The sequence below is a fragment of the Miniopterus natalensis genome, chromosome 3 (assembly GCF_054644295.1).
Source record: "Miniopterus natalensis isolate mMinNat1 chromosome 3, mMinNat1.hap1, whole genome shotgun sequence".
NCBI lineage: Eukaryota > Metazoa > Chordata > Mammalia > Chiroptera > Miniopteridae > Miniopterus > Miniopterus natalensis.
Window position 1 is genome coordinate 66,762,620 of NC_142083.1, and position 17,354 is coordinate 66,779,973.

General features: G+C 37.2%; 1 protein-coding gene across 4 annotated transcripts in view; it reads left to right on the plus strand.

The window, feature by feature from the left end:
• PRR16 (proline rich 16) overlaps positions 1 to 17,354 on the plus strand; it is a 227,204-nt gene that overhangs the window by 101,703 nt on the left and 108,147 nt on the right. Inside the window, exon 1 of one of the 4 annotated variants that reach the window (XM_087815509.1) lies at positions 1,757 to 1,818. The exons of the other annotated variants lie outside the window; for them this stretch is intronic. Coding sequence (XP_087671635.1) covers positions 1,807 to 1,818 — 12 coding nt within the window. The 5' untranslated portion in view covers positions 1,757 to 1,806. Of the gene's footprint in view, positions 1 to 1,756; positions 1,819 to 17,354 lie in introns of those variants that run through there. 4 annotated transcript variants of the gene reach the window in all.

Genomic DNA, 17,354 nt, shown 5'->3' on the forward strand with positions numbered 1-17,354 from the left:
TTTTTAATGGCTTTTTTGGGCTAAGAGTCTTTTTGGGAAGGAAAGAACAGAGGTATATATATTCCATCAGAAGTTTAATATAGAATGCATAATTTTTACCATTTCTTTGCTTTTCCATTCCTACATTATAACTTAATCAATCTCTGATTTTTGCCAATATTTTTAGGAGTATTTAATGTAGATTTCACGTGAAATGTGTTGGGTAATTTCATTGCTCACCTTATTTTTGACTGTTCACTTTGTTAAGTGTTTGAACAATAAAATTGTTTCCTACTGAGTAACAAACAGTGCCTGCATAATACTATTCATTAGGATATTTTTAAAATCGGTGTTTTGCATTCAGACTTTACAATTCATTATTAACAGAAACATTTCCTATGCTCCTCATGTATGTAATGGAAGTGTAGGCAGGGGTTCTGGGTGTTATATTTCCAACAACTAGAAGAGCTTCTGGCGCATAATTGGTGCTCAGTGTGGATTTGATGAATGAGCATTTATTGTGACTGGATGCGTGATGAAATTAAACACCTCGAGCTTATTCAAATGTACGGTACTAAATAATCAAGGTTATTGTTGGTGAAGAAAATCAGTAATAGCACAGGAAGCAACAGGAGCTGAGAAAATCGTGCCCTTCCTTGGCCCCGCCTCAGGCTGGTTCTTTTGCAGCTCCTGAGGAAGGCGTCTTTCATTCATCTCGGCAACCCCAGTACTGACAAAGCATAGTGATCTATGAGTAGAAAAACAGCCAGTGAATGGTTGTGTAAACTGAATGACTTAAGCTCTTGTCTTTTTAGTAATACCTAGTTTAAACAAGTCTCAAGTACAGCCACGGCAGTGTTTGGGGAATAGGTTACCAAAGGCTTAAACGCAGGAGGGAGGAAATGCACTTTGGGGGAGCACCCCTCTAGCATCTCTGGGTTGGGTGCAGCAACCCCATGGACCATGGGCTCTGTCCTTAGACCTCCCAACTCCGGGGCTCTCTACCCACTGCCCTCTGGTACTGAGGGTTCTGACTGTATCACTACCTAGACATCGCTTAGGCTCTGCTGTGACCAGCCCTGCCACTCAGATGGTGTAGTCTTTGGTTCTCAAGACCTGGGGTATGCTCCTCTGAGGTTGGGTCAGCCTGTTAGCACCTCATACAATAAGCCTAGGTTTCCTGAGACGGGGCACCCCTTTAAATGTTTGAAGATAGCTCTGTCATTTTAAGAGGCTGCTCTACACTTCACTGGGGGTATTCATATCAATTTCTGTGACATGGTTGACAGCTCTTCCCTTTCTGACTGTTGTTCCTAGAGCTGGTCCTCATTTGTCTGTTAGTGATTCATTGGGCAGCAATACTAAAACAGTATTGATTAATGAGTAAGTGTTAATGTCAGGGAAGTTTCCAGTGATTTGCTACAGCAATCTCTTCTCAGAAAGCATAGGTGCTCAGGGAAATTCGTGAAGACTTGACTGATTGACTCATCTGTACCACAGTCCTTATGTTTTCACTCACAGTGTGTAGCCCTTCACGTGCATTTCCTCCGTATACATGCTTCATGTATTAACCCTTCCTCTCTTCTATTCCTGTGTACATCTTCATCAGGATAGCCTATTCCTTCATACTGACTAACGCCCCAGCCCCACTCATAATCTCCTGTACCTGTTCAGTTCAGTGTGTTTTGGAAAATCTAAAGTAAATACAGTATTTTTTAAAGTTCTCTAATTTTTTTAACAGAAGCTCCATAGCCTACTCCCACCTCCCCACATGATGAAACAGGGGAACAGTGCTGCAGGCAGACAGTGACCACAGGACACCAGGAAATGCCCAAGAAGGTCAGCCCCACCTTAATGTGCTGTTTGCAGGAATGTGGACAACACATCCCAGCATTTCTAAGAAACATGGAAGTCCAGTATATCATTTGTTATTTGAAATACATACACAGGTTGTGATTAATAATTAGATCTCTTTGAGTATTAAAGTTATTTAATAATGACTGTGAATGACATGATTAGCAATCACAACACTAGTCATCACCATATAAAGTGTCATATTTTCTGTCTGTCTTTTTCATAGAGGAAAATATGTATAATAATACCATGAAATTCTGCAATGTTTCCTTTGTTTCTAAAACTCCAAAATATTTTAAGAAACATAGATGGCGTTTTTTAAGTGACAGGACTTAACTTCCAAGGTATTAAGATTAATGAGTTCATGAATATACATGCTGTCTATGAACAAAACTAGTTTATATTTTGATAATTTCTCTTTATTTATGTTGACTATGGGAAACTAATAAATTTGGCTGTTAAAAAGCAATAAAAATTACATAAAATATGTTTATTTAGAGTCAAATATTGAGTTAATTCTCATTTTTTTAAAAAAATTGATTCATGGCACATAGAGCCCATTCATAAATCAGGGATAGTCTTGACTACACCATATGTGACCACAGAAGGATCATCACGTTTAACAGCTGTGAATTCCTAATGGAGTTAAAACATGTACAGTCAAAGTCAACAGTGTTCTTTTGTTGCAATTTTCTACTTCCCACCATGAAAGGCTGCCAATAAGGGTTCATTGGTCCTAGTATTTTTTCCATATATAAAAGAATGTGGGTTTATTTCTCATTAAACCCTAATGCTCCTGGAATTGTAATTTAATTTCAGTGATCCTCTCTGCAGAGGACTCTAGATATCATTTGTTTTAAACATGGATACTAAATTTTTCCACATCTAGATAAAATCTGAATGATATCATAAGTCAACTATTTAATTTGAAGAGTAAATTTATTATATCTAAAATTAGAAGCTAATGTCTGGATAATGTCAGATATTTGGGAATATATTGACATGTTTACAACTGCTATTTTTCTTTAATCAGTTACAGCCTTATGGTCTGCATTTGGGAATATTATATTTGAAATGAATTCCTCTGAATAGTGGTGGGTTTTTTTGTAGTTGAGAGCCTCTTAAATAAACTTTCAATATAGCATACAGTGAATTTGATAATGTAATTAGTAAACTATTTCCAGTTAAGGGATTGTAGCAATCATACTGTTTTGTAACAGTTTGTTAGGAGCTGTGAATTAAGTCTTCATTTAAATATGACCTAATTGTAATACAAGAGGGAAATGTTATTTGGAATTTAGCTACATTTATTTTCTTAATCAAATTCTACTTTAAAGGTAAGTAAAGTAGAAGTTATGGAGCATTATGTAAATGGAAAAGTATACTAAAAGGAACTTAAGTATAAGTTATTGACTAAGTGAAGATCAAGAGGTTAAAAAAATCTCTATATTGATAGGCAAGACCCATGAAGAAATACACGGAATTGTTTTTTTAATCGTCCCTTCCTTTTATGTTATGTGAATTGACCATGACACTGTGATGTGTCCAGTATCAAATTATGTGGTGAAGATAATGTAGGACCAGAAATTAAGACTTCTCAGATTCAAATTTTAGCTCTAATATTAACTTGCTTGTTATTATTTTGTGAGTACCCTGTTCAATCTGAGTTCCTAAGACCCTTAGCTACTTAATGGTTCAGAGAATTCAGGACCTAGTTTCCATGTATTCTGTTTGGCATGACTTTTACAGAAAAAGCAGAACACTGTAGGCTCAGCATTTCCATTGGAATAAAGTCTTGATAGTCTACAACCAGACGGTGTCTTTCTCCCCCAGCGAAGTATTTTGTGCCCTTTAGATTTCTGGTGAACTCATCAGACAGTGATTGAAACTTTCAAACTCAATTTATAATTTTTTCTAGGAAAAAATATTCAGGGCTAATATTTAACCACTTCAACTGAGTTTAGTTGATTTCAAAAGGCAAATTCACTGTTGAAATAATAATGAAGTTAACTAGTAAAAATAGTATAGATTTTTCAATGACTTTTTTTAGTTGTTATAGGAGCGATAAGTTTTGTTAAAATATAAGAAGTTTTTGCCACAGTGAGCAAAAGAGAAAATCCAACATTTAATATTGCTGTTGAGTTTAACACATCACTAGTTCCTGAGGACCAAACAGATTTCATAGGGCAATTGGATAGCAGTTGTCATTCAGAATGGCTTGTAATTATTATACTAGCATAATGATGAAAATTACAAATCCATATAAAAAGGAGAGGAAAATTTGGGGAACTTATGAATCTCAGCAACAGGAACATATCTCCTAAGTGTCCAATTTGAAATATAATAAAGCACTCCTTTGACAACTTTATCATTTTTGTTGAACTGAGAAAGAACAGTGTGAACCAGTCTAGTACATTACTTCATTCATTTATTCATTCATTCACTCAGCACCTGTTGGCTAAGCACTTTGTACTGGGCACCATGCTAGAAATAAGAGATAGAATGATTCCTAAGACACAGCTCTGCCCTTGGTGTGTTCGGCATCTAGTAGAAGAGAGAAAAAAATAAACAAGAGTAGTTCTTTGGAGGTAAATCAGACAGGATACAAAGTAATAAATTGAGTTTATGAAATAAGGATGAATAGTGACAGTAGAGAGAAGCTAAAATTAATGTGGCTCAAAAAATGAAATAAGTATTGCTTACCAGTCATCAGAATTTCTGAAGAAGGAATGTACAATAAATTGGCAAGCCGTGGCCCCGTCTGCTGTTTTAGTTAGTGAAATAAAACGAAGAATATGAGAAGTATATATCAGAACTTTGCAAGATTGTATAATTCCATAATAAAACAGGGAAGGAAATTCATCTCAAATTTATTTGTCACCAAGAATGACCTTGGAGATGATAGCAGGGAAGACTTATGGAGCATCGTGACAGCAAGGCCAGCAGCTGCGACGGTGAAACAGGAGGATCAGCTTCCCGGTTCTGCTGTCTCCTTTGCCCTCTCAGAGTCCTTTTTACTCAGAGCAGCAAAAGTAGGATTTTTGCAACGTAAACAAACCAGCGTCAGCCCACAGGGCAGATTTGTGACTCCCCGTTGCCGTGAGAGCTCCTTCGTCTCCTTACCTTGGCCAGCTACCTTCTTTTTTTTTTTTTCTTTTTTTTTTTATCTTTCCAATTATTTAAGTCATCTTTAATTCTTCTCAGCAATATTTACAGTTTTCAGTGTACAGGTCTTTCATGCCTTTTGACAGATTTATCCCTATTTATTTTTAAAAATTTTTATTGTTGAAAGTATTACAGATGTCCCCCTTTTTTCCCTCATTGACCCCTTCCACCCTGTTCCCACCCCCTCCAGGCCTTCACCGCACTCCCTCCCCCAGATTTATCCCTATTTCATATTTTATGCTATTGTAAATGCTGTATCCTTTTTTGCATTTTCATTTGTTTGCTGCTAGAATGTAGAGCTGTAAATGATTGTATATTTGGCTGACTGCCTTCTGATCAATCTGCTGTGACCTCCCCTGACCCCGGAGCTCATCTCCTGTCAGCCCCAGCCCCTGCTTTGCACTCTACAAGCTATTCTTTGGGTTCCTCTGGCTTCCAAAGTCATTCCTGCTTCTGGCCTTTGCGCTTAGTATGCACACGCCTGGCCCCTTCTATTAGTCTCAGTTCATATGTTACCTTTTCGGAAGCGCTTTTGCTCACGTCTAGCCTGAGATTTCGGTCCACAGGCGTCTCTCACTCCCACTCACACACTTCATCTCTGGGCACACCACTGTCTCTCGGGGGCTTATCTGTGGTTTTCTTCATGGCGCTTACCACTCTGTGATATTTTATTGATGTGCTTGTTTTATTATTTCTTGAGTGTGTTTTCTCCCTGTCAAAGATAAGTTCCTTAAGGGCACGGGCCTCGTCCGCCCTTTTCATGACCTCTAGAGGCCTCAGCATCTAGACAAGTAGCGACGCAATAAGTATGTACTGAGTGAAGGAAGAAGACGCTACAGATCAATTTGTTCTTTTTTTCCATCTTCAGATGCTTGAAGGAGGTTACCAAGAGATAGAGAAGCTACAGGGAGCTGAAGAAATGTCTTACTGATTGTTTTGATATTGTCTTCTGAGAACAGATCATGAAAAGTGTACATTTTTTAGAAGTCGGCATTCCATATTTTAGCAACTGTCTGCAGTCTTTCAACCTAGTGCTTTTTTGCGTGGTTCCCCTTTTGCTCTTTAAAAGACCGTATGTCAGAATATAATTCAATTTGCAGAAACTTAACATGAGCACTTTGAAAAGGGTGCAATCGGGAGAAAACAATACAAAAACGTGCACTGTTCACTTACAAGCACAGCACATTTTCTATTTTGGGATTAGGGATTGATGTTTGAATAATCCTTCCATGGAAAAATGAAAGGGAATATGAAATAGTGCTTTGACTGCAGATACATCTTATTATTTTCAACTGCTTACAGAATATGCCATGGTTTGAAAATGTGCTGTCCCTGCAGTTATTTTAGGATAAAGAGGAAGAAAAAAAGTTCTAATTACACTCCTTAGTAAACAAAAAAAGGAGACATATACGAGCAGAAAGGTTTGATAATAGCAAAAGTATCAAGTGTTAACACAAACAGATTATGGTGAGCCAATCATATCTACCACTCCTAGATTTTTCTTGGTAGATTTATGTGATAATTATTAGCCTCCTAGTTTTCTCCCAGGGGTGCCACATGGGTGCCCGATATGATTGCCTGGGGCACCCTGGGACGGTCCAGCGTGGTTATTGGCATATGGATTCTGGATTGAGAAGGCCTGGATTTTAAGCCCAGCTTTAGACCTCTTGTTAAGTGTGTGCCCTGGGCACATTACCCAGTTTCTTCTTTTTGCAAAATGACAAATAATAATAAATACTTGCCTTTGTGGGTTATTTTGAGTATTCGGTAAGGTAATCCACATCGAACTCTTAATGTCTGGAGCATGATGAATGCCCAGGAATGTTAGCGAATGTTACTCTTTCATTATCTTTACACTTACCCATGTTATTTATACAGTATTACCTGTCATCTTTCCCATCACAGGCTTCAAAGATTGTATTAAAAGGTTTCATTAGGACAATAAGAAACAAGTGCATTGATGTGCTGTGGATCAGTTAGACATCTAGAGCAGTGGTTTCCAGTGTAGGTAAATAGGCTCTCCATAGGGGAAAAGCTGATTCTGATTCTGCTGGGTGTATTTCTTCTTTCAACAGAAACTGTTTTAAAATTTTACATTAAACAAATTTAGTCAGGTGACTATAGAGCAGGACTTTTCAGAGCCTTTAAAAATTAATGTAGAGCTGCATTTAATTTATCCATAGGTTTTAAATCTTAAAAGTGTGTATCTAATGTTTGTGTAATTAATAAATTTTAAAATGTTAACATGCACCATGGTCTTCCAAGGAAGACATAAATTGTGCAGTATTTTTCAGAGTTGGGATTTTGGTTTTCCATAGAGGCTCTACTTTCTCAGTTTCACTGAAAGTGAAAGAGTGATTGTTAAGAAAGTGAAAGTTCTTATGGTCAGGTTAGGGATCCTTTCTGGACATATGAAGAACCTCATCATGAACTTGAAAAGCTTGACTCGGCTAATATTACATTTATGGAAATTGATTAAGGAAATTTAAGATGAAACTGAAAGTAGGGTACGATTTCCACCTTCCTTGTTTCACTCATCTTTGGAAGAAGCTTATTCTTGAGGCTTAAAGCTAATGAAATAGTAGTATGATTAAAGAAAATTGGTCCGTATTCAGAACAAAACTGATCATGCTTCTACTTCTCGTTCCTGGGAATAGGTCTTACTTCAGTCAGGTGTTTCTCATAGTAAAAGATGTTGCAGAGCATAGTGGTGCAAACTAAACATTGAGCTAGGTTGCCTGGTTTGGAAATCAGCTCTCTACTTACTAGCTGTGTGACACCGGTCAAATTACTCAACCTCTCTGTGCCGCAGTTATCTCATCTGAAATTGGAGATCATAAATAGATACTTCTTGATAAGATTGTTATGAAGATTAAATGAGTTACCACTTTTAGGGGATTAAGAACTGTTCCTGGCCCATAATATACGATGTATCTTTGTTAAATAAGTCAATTAAGCTGGAGAAGCTGTCGTTGCCTTTTCTATTTATTTTCCGTTACTTTTCTTCTGTCATGTGGCTAGTGTTGTGTTCAAGAGGATGTAATAGCAAAAAAAGAATGAGTGTCCATTGGAAGAAACTTAATTCTGCTATTTATCCCTGGGTGCAGGGATGCTCTGTCTTGAAGCAGAGGGTTAGTAGAGATTTTTCCCCAGCCAGTGACTGTGTGGTAATGGCCAGACAGGAAAGTAGGTATTTCTGCCCCCGTGTAAAACAGTGCAGTCTTTGTGCTTGATCATGTATTGTTTTCAGCAAGAGTAAGGGTTATATCTCTTAGTGGGAAAACAGATTCAGGAATCTTCTAAACTTCTTGTTTTAATAGCACCACTAATTTCTTAAAAGTTATTTCCATGATGATCTGGTGCACTGTTGTGATTATAACGGTTAACATCTGGTGAGCACTGGGGCGTGTGGTTTGCATGGCCTAACCCTCACTCTGAATGCATTAAGGAGCTGTTGTCATTGCCCCCATTCATTCAGTGAAGGAAACCAGAGAAATTAGTGACTTGCCTAACATGGAGCTGGTACTCTGTTAAACTGGTTTACAAACCCAAAGAAGCCAACTCTAGAATCTGTGCTCTTAGCAATTCTACTTCCTGCCTTTTCACCAGGAAACTTTAGAACAATAATGGAGCACCTGGAAAGTCTAACTTTATGGTTTGTATGTCTCAGTACCAATTCCCCCCAGGCTATATATGTCTGTGAAGACTTGCATGTACACATACACATATATACACACACATATACACATATACATACATACACATACATAATGCTGCTATGGACATTATAATCTATAGTGCAGTGTATACTTATAAAACTGGATTATTATGTCCATAACAGCACTATTTATAATAGCCAGAAAATAGAAACAATCCAAGTGTCCATCAAATAATAATTAGGTCAACAAAATGTGAAACATCATGTAATAGAATATTATTCAGCAATAAAAAGTAACCAAGTACTGATACTTGCTACAACATGCATGAACCTCAAAAACATTACTCTAAGTAAAACAAGCCAGATATAAAAGACCACATGATATATGACTCAGTTTATATGAAATGACCATTAAAAGCAAATCTACAGATTCAGAAAGTAGACTATTGGTGACCTGGGACTAAGAGTTATAACAGGGGTAGACTGCAAATGAGCATGAAAGGTTTTATTTGTGATGATGGAAATGTCTCAAAACTGTATTTTGCCATTGATTGCACAAATCTATAATTTTGCTAAAAAGCATTTACTTAAAAAGAATTGTACACTTATATAGGCACATTTCATCATATGCAAATTATACCTCCATAAAGCTGTTAAAAAAAATTGGATCATGGCCCAGAGATTTAGTATCCTGGACCATCGTTCAGTGATAAAGATAAAGCAGGCTGAAAATCAAATGCAAAAATGTATAGTCCATTTTAATTTTTACATTTTTCTGCCCTCTCTCCATATTGGAATAAAAGATAAAAAGTCATTTTTATATCTAGCATCACAAATAAATTGGCAATAAAATAGGAAGTTTTTATTTATTTAGAATTTTATACAGATATAATTTCACTTTTAATATGATAAACTGAATATCTGACTTTGTAAATATATTTAGTTTCTGTACGTCACTCAAAACTTGTCTGGTCAGATGACAGCGTTTAAATGGAAGTTGCACGGTGCTTTTAGATTCATATATAGAGGAATGTTTGCAAAGTAGAAACTCACTATGTGTACCCTGGGTAGGTAATTAATATACCCCTTTATAACCAATAACCCAATTTCATTATATTCTGTCCTTTGGTTTTCTCTTATTTTTACTTTGTGAGATATGTAGAGAATTCATTTATCCTTTCCCCCATTTTACAGATTAGGCAACCGAGGCATGAAAGGATTAAGCTCAAGTCATGCACCTTTTAAATGGCCGAGGTGAGCCTACTACTCAGTTTCCCCGAATACTAGTCACATATAACCTGTGAACCATTCTAACCCTTTGCTCATCGATTGAAATAATAGATATTTAATAAGTGCTGACTGGTTAATTCTGTAGAGGATTGATGGATATTGAGGCTGGGCTCTTAAGCAGGTCTGTTCCTATCATAAGGTTCTCTTAATGTTGTGTAGTGAGTTGGAGCTGTGAGGGTTTAAAGTGTGACTTGGTACTGATGCTCTGTAATAGTCTTTGTTGTGCATTATCAGGCCTCTTACAGTGGACAGATGGAGAAAAGTAGGATTCCATATACACCGTATCTATTTAAAAATAGTGTTCCTGAGTGCATCATTTTTCATGTCTGGACTTTATGCTTCGTAAAAAAAAATTAGGGAAGTATAATAGGCTATGTAACTATTTGCTGGCTTTCCGTACATCAAAGGAAGAGACACACTGCTGCTTTCAAAAAAGGGGGCTTGGCTCTGATGTCCCTCCCGTTGTTGTTCTCCAGGAATATTCTAAATGGCACATTTCCTGATGCTCAAAAGCCTTAGATCTCAGTCCATTTCTCATGGACTCGACAACTTACTGTTAAAGCCAGATTTGTCAGAAGCTCACAAATCCATTCTCTCCCTTTTCTTAGTACCTTTCTTAAAGAAATTAAAAAAACCGTTAGTGTGTTTTTCTGTTTGTTTTGTTTGAAACAATAGCTCTTGACCTATTCTTAGTACAGTTACGTTGCTTAATTATATTCCCTTTCTGTTGGTCTGATCCAGCTGGGTATATTTTTTCTTTTAACAGCAACAAGGATCCTATAATCATTTCTTCAATTGTTCTGCTATCTTGTGAGTTTATGTTCCTTACACGTGAAGATGGATTGTTCCCTGGAAGGCTAAACATCAAGCCTGGATGTGTTGCTTTCTATTTGCAGTCCTCCTGTTTTCACTTCATGGTTTTTTTGCGTTCAGAAACTGATGTGCTGACAGCAAGGGAACAAAGATGGGTATCTTTTTCAGAAAGCAGTGTGCATGGGAACTATGTAAACATTTTTCTGGTTACATTTATTTTGTTTCTAAGACAGTCCTTTTTGGATACAAGTGAGACTGAGTGGGGTGGACTTAATGTAAAGCACATGTACTGGCAAGTTCGCAGACACTTGTTAGAGCTCTCCGCACATATGTTGGATAATGGATTCTGTTCCTGTTATGTGTTTTTGGCAGAGCCCACCACTGTGCTTTTTAAAGTCTAGGAAACGTGTAAGTTTATTGGAACTCTTTCTCCCCCTAAGGCTGTAAAGGGGAAAAGATTTAAAATGTGGGCAAGAGAGATTAGATTTCTCTAGAATAAAGCAGATTTTATCTTTTGTTGTATGAAATTATATCTTTGTCTTTCCCATCAAACAGTAAGCATCTTAAAGTTGGGAACCTCTGAGTTAATTGTTGAATTCCCTCAACTTGTTTGAAATATACACTTTTTTCCTCCCTCTTTTTCTTTCTTTTCTTTTCTTTTCTTTTCTTTTCTTTTCTTTTCTTTTCTTTTCTTTTCTTTTCTTTTCTTTTCTTTTCTTTTCTTTTCTTTTCTTCTTTTTTTTTCTTCTTTTCTTTTCTTTTCTTTTTTTTCTTTGAGACTACATTGGATTTTTAACATGCATGCTTGATTTCTGCAAGTGCATATATCTAAAATGCAAATTTAACATGCATGAAAGTATGTCTAAATGTCTCTTAACTAATAAAAAGATCTTGGAATGTTTTAATTCTGCTCACTACCTTACTGTCCAATATTTTAGACTCATCTTGGTTCATATGCTGAAAGCAGTCATTATTATACTTATTGTTTTATACTAACAATACTTACTTAGATTTGCTATACTTCCCACCTTCTTTGCTCACCATTGCTTCCCACTCCTTTCTGACTCAGCTTTCATATTCCTAAATACATCCTTTATTCCTTTAGTTATGAACAGGTAGTAGAAGATTCTATGTTTTTGCTTTGAAAAAATATGTATTCTTTATTTTAGATGATGATTTACTGGGCATAGGATTTCAGGCAAACAGTTATTTCCACTCATCCTTTTAATAACATTAACCCATTGTCTTCTCGTTTCTGCTGTTGCATTTGAGAAGTCTGAAATCAACTATCAACATAATATTCATTCTTCAGCATTTAGTCTGCCTTTTCTCTCTGTTTGCTTTCAAGATCTATATGCTTTGGCCGTTGGTCATTTCATTATGATGACCACAAATGTGGAGTTAAAAAAATCACACTCACATCTCATTTTTTCCTTCTATAAGTAGGTTCATGTTTTCCATCAATTCTGAAAATTTCTTAGCTTCTTTCTTTACATGCTAACTTACTACTGTTTTCCTTAACTTCATCCTCTCTCTCTTCCCCCCTCCACCAACAACTTTTATTAAATGTTCTTCCTTCTTACTCTGTCATCTACAGCTCTTTACCACTTTTTAATATTTCAAAATCTTTATATTACTCTGCTCTATTTCCTCATCTGTGTTCTAGTTTACTGTTTTCCTCTTTAGCTGTGTCTAATCTGATGTCTAACATCTTATAAGTTTATTTGCACTTATACACACTATCTTACTCTATTTTTCTAATATAGTATGCCATTAGTCACTTTAAACATATTTATGTCATAGTTTTATCTATTTTTATTATCTTAAGTGCTTGGGTTTTTATTTGTATTGTTTGTTCTTCCTGCTGAATCTCAATCATAGTGGATTATTTGCTTACACATTTTGCCTTTTTTTGTTATTATTATAAGGTCATCTAAATCTTTCAAATCTCTTAAGATCAAACTTGCCTCTATTTCTGCCACATGCTAGCACTAGCTCACAGCTAGACAGACATTTATAATTCCCAGTCTTGGGATTGCCATGATGCACAGATTCTGTAAATTTAAATTCCAAACTCAGGTAAAGTTTTTTAAAAGTTACTGAAAAAAGCACTTCGACTTTCCTGCATCCAAAATACAGAAAAACACCCTATCTTCATATATACATAGAGAGAGATATATATTTTTTTCTTCTTGCCTCCCCCTTCATAGAGTGTACAGCTCCTCTGGGTTCTGATGGATGCAGGCGTCACGGCCTCATTGTCTGTGGTTCACGTGAGTTTCAAATACCAAACACCTTGATTGTCCAGTCACCTTCTTCCCAGCACCAACTTTGCTTTTGTACCAACTCATGGGCTTACATTTCTGTTCCTGACATTGGGACAGTCCCTTTCCTTTTTGATCAAATCTAAATATGAATTTTAGAGAAGTTCCAGGTTTTCTAGTTTCTCTAGTCTAGTATATTGTTGAAAACAGAAGTCTCTCGTACTCCTTAGTTGCTTAGCTATAGTTTTCTATAAACATTCAGGACTCGCCCACAGAAACTGATTTTTAATATTAGGAGTTGAGTCATATCGTAAAGAAGCCAGTGACAATAGAATAAGCTGATAGTAAAGATTTATTTATTGCATTAAACTTCAGAGGGAATTTACTGGACTCAAAATAGAGACAACTTTGTCTTTATAGATCACCACAGTGAAATAAGAGCTGATATTTTAAAGTTGATCCTGCAGCATACTAAGAGCCCTAATTATATATGTACATACATAATGTAGACCTGAAATACTCCTTTTCTGCTGAGCATGAAAAGAAATAGGTTGGAAGGAAAATAATTTACCATTTGAATATTGCTTTTATCTTGAATTTTTTTTCTTATTAGATGAATCTACTTCCTCTCTCTCTCTGCCTTCCTATTTTTTCCTGCTTTCAACTCTCTCCCACACACTTTTAAAAAAGACTTCTTCTTAAAGGGAGCTCTGATGTGGCGGTATTGTTCTGGGTTTGTTTCAAAATGCATGCAAACTAACACATAAAAGTAAGGAAATATTGATACCATAATAATATGTCACCCTCTTCTTAGACATTTTAGCTGGATTCATTAATTCTTGTTAGAAGGCATCATACCAACCTTTTGGATACACCGTAAGTGTATCCAAAAACTGTCTAAGCAGTTATTTTGAAAACTAATTTTTAGTATAATTCATGACACATATAGGCTAGAAGAATTTTGATCATAGTAATCTATGATGTAATAACACTGTGAACCAGATACTCTTCTGAGATTTTCCACTTATTTACTCATTGAATTCTAATGAGTATGAAATTCTGTGATAATCCTATTAAAGGCAAGGTACTCTGAAAGGTCCAGGTCCTTCTTGAAGTGATGTAGGTAGGAGGTAACAAAGCTGAGATTTACAACCAGGTCATCTGCAGTCTGGCTCCACAGCTTAGCTGTGAAATATTACTCTACACTGTCTCTTATTTCACACACACACACACACACACACACACACACACACACACACACACCCCCCATGGTGTGCCAATTATCTTTAAAATATCTCTACCTCTGTCTGTCTGCCTCGCTCTCTATTTATCTGATTAGGAAGGAAAGGGGCAAACATCCTCACTATTCAGTTTATAAATCATGACCCCAATATAATAAGTTATCTGATCAGTGACAAACACCCCAATCCCAATGAAAGATGTTATTTTAGAGGAATTGAGGCACTTATTTCATAGAATTGAAGCCAAGATCTTACCTATGCAGCTAATATGTTTATTATGGAAAAACAACTGATTTTCTTTCAAACTTCAGTATCTAGTGACCTAACTCAGCATCTGTGCCTTATACAAACTCAGAACAAGCAAATGAATGGCATCTATCATTAGCAGGTAACTTATTTTTGGTGTTTAGCCATCTGATACATAATGATTGCCTATTAACCAGTATTAGATATTTAATTATGATTTTTGGATTAAATTAATGTATTTTTATTGTTTTAATATTATTTTAGTCTGTTAGTTATTATAGCTTTCTAACTAATAATTCTTTGGAAACAAATAAACATTAATGATAATAAATTTTATAGCAAGAAGATTATAAAAATGGAGATAAAGTTCTAATGAATAAGAAGAACATTTTGCTTCCTTTCATGATGTATCAGTGTATATATCACATTCTATTTCCTTCTGAAGTTTCACTGACTAAGCTCAGTGAAAAATTCGATAGAAGTGCTTTTTATACGTTCAAAATCCTAGGGCCCAAAATGATAATAGCTTTTCTGATTCTCCTATTTCTTGACCTTCAAATATCCTTACTGTTATTTTAAATCAATGTTACTGACTTCAAATCTGTGACATATAACTATTACAAGGATTTTGCCATATTTTAGCATTAATATTAACATAAAATATTAACACATTTTATGCCATATGGAAAGAGAAACAGGATATAGGCACACATAAAAGTTTTGCAAACGTAGTCATTCTAGAGCTGCATAATAGCTTGGTAATTCACCAACAGCAGTTTAGAAAGCAGTATAGCAGGGAAGACTGCGCTTTATTTATGCGCTAACCACGTACACACACACGGATGGAGAACTCCGAATGGTTGCATGTGTCTGTGAATGAAGCACAAGGATGTGGGCCAAATGTAGAACATGAATCTTATTGCTGTTTTCTGCAAAGGATAACTTATGGCCAACTCTTTCATCTTTATTGAAAAGTAGTCATATAGTACTGTCAAATGACCTCACTACTCCCAAAGGAAACAAGACAAAGCAGAACAAAGCCCAGCTCTTCTCCTGGGCTCCTCTGTCTGAGTCTCACCCACAAAACCACTGTTGGGCTTTAACCCCAAGGTTGGGCTCTCTTACAGGTTGAGCAGTTTTCACTTTACTATCGTGGAAACTGGCAGTCAATGAATTGGCTGTCAGTCACTTGGCTGACTTCCTGCAGAGCCTAGAGGCAGTGCGTGAGAGAAATATCCACTGCCTACAATTTTTAAAAAGAGGCCATTGTAAGACCAGTGCCTTGGCAACCGGAGGAGCAGAGCAGAGGTAGAGGTGGGAACGGAGCAAAAGGGTAGCAGCAAACAAGTAAACAAAGACACGTGGGGAGGGTGGGGAGCTAAACCAAGTTTTCATCTAGTTGAAAATTGTGCTGAGAGTGAGCAGATTATGACCTCTCTTCTCTATATGCAAATAAATTTTATACACACACACGCACACACATATATATACATCTATCTATCCATCTATCTATCTATAATATATCTCATCACTTCATCCAGCAAATGTTTGTTGTGAACTATGTGCCACGTAGTGTGTAATATGCTGGAGAGTCAGCCATTGTAACCAAGACCTACAATACCTGGTCTGATGGAGCTCACGGATTAATGGCTGCAATAAACAAAAGCCACAGTTATAATGCAGTTAGATAAGTGGCAATAGGAATATATGTAAGTGCTATGTCGTTTCTAAAAAATGCATGGGAAGGAAGGAGAATGTTTTTTCTTCTCCATTTCTTTAACAAATTCTCCGGACTTTCTTGAGAACACCACTTCCAGGGAATGCTTTCAGAGTGTCACAGCGTTCTGCCCGAAGAGAGGAATAAGCCTCAGTGTCCCTACATGAGAGCACGTGCGTGCCCACCGAGGGGGAACGGAACACCGGGCCTGCAGACAGCCGCCTATTGCCCTTGACGCTAGAGAAACACGTGGGCTGGCTCCTGTTCTGGTTGACCTTCACTCCTTCACACGAAAGCGGCATGTGTGAGAAAACGCCGCTGCTGTCTCTGAGAAGCGTGCCAGGGACAGATCGTCCACACGCAGCTTCGCCCTCCATCGCTGAGCCGAGAGAGCATGAACCTGAACCCGTAGGAGTTGTCCATCCAGCCTCAAGGCCGACACCCTTTTTATGTAGATTATACTTACCCGGGTGTCCTCGGAACCTGAAACCTGTGTTAAATACTGAGTGCACCCGGTCTCTGCTGTGCCTGGCCCCCCCAGGACTCCCCCCTTCAGGTCCACCCAGGCACTCCAACCAGAAATGCTAACGCCCTCCTTAACCTTTCTTTCTTCAGTGCCATCAGCCACCAAAACATCGTTTTGATCTGCAAACCTGAACCTGTCATTTCCCTGTTAAAAATTCTTCAACTGTGGCCTATTTCCCATAACATGGGTCTTCAGACCTGTTCTTTGTGGGCTGAATCCCCTTTCAAAGATATTTTTTGTAACGTCCAATTGCATGGACATTGATTAGATGTGAAGTTCAGTGTGTGGGACAGGGACAGAAAAGAGCAGTGACCTCAGAGGCTGTTCCCCTTTTGCCTTGCTGGGCGACCTGAGGTACCTCACTGTATCTGCAGAGCAGAACAGAATGCAGCTTGAAATTCATCCATCTCTAGAAAAAAAGTATAAGCTCCCTTGGGTTACGTGTAACCCCTGGGTTATCTGCCTGTCTGGACTCATTTCTTACACTGTACATCTCAACACTTCATTCTACACCCACATTGAACTGTTGCTGCTTCACAGACACATCGAGCTCTAACATGCCTCTCTGTCCTTGAACACTGGTCCCTCTGTCCGGACTGCA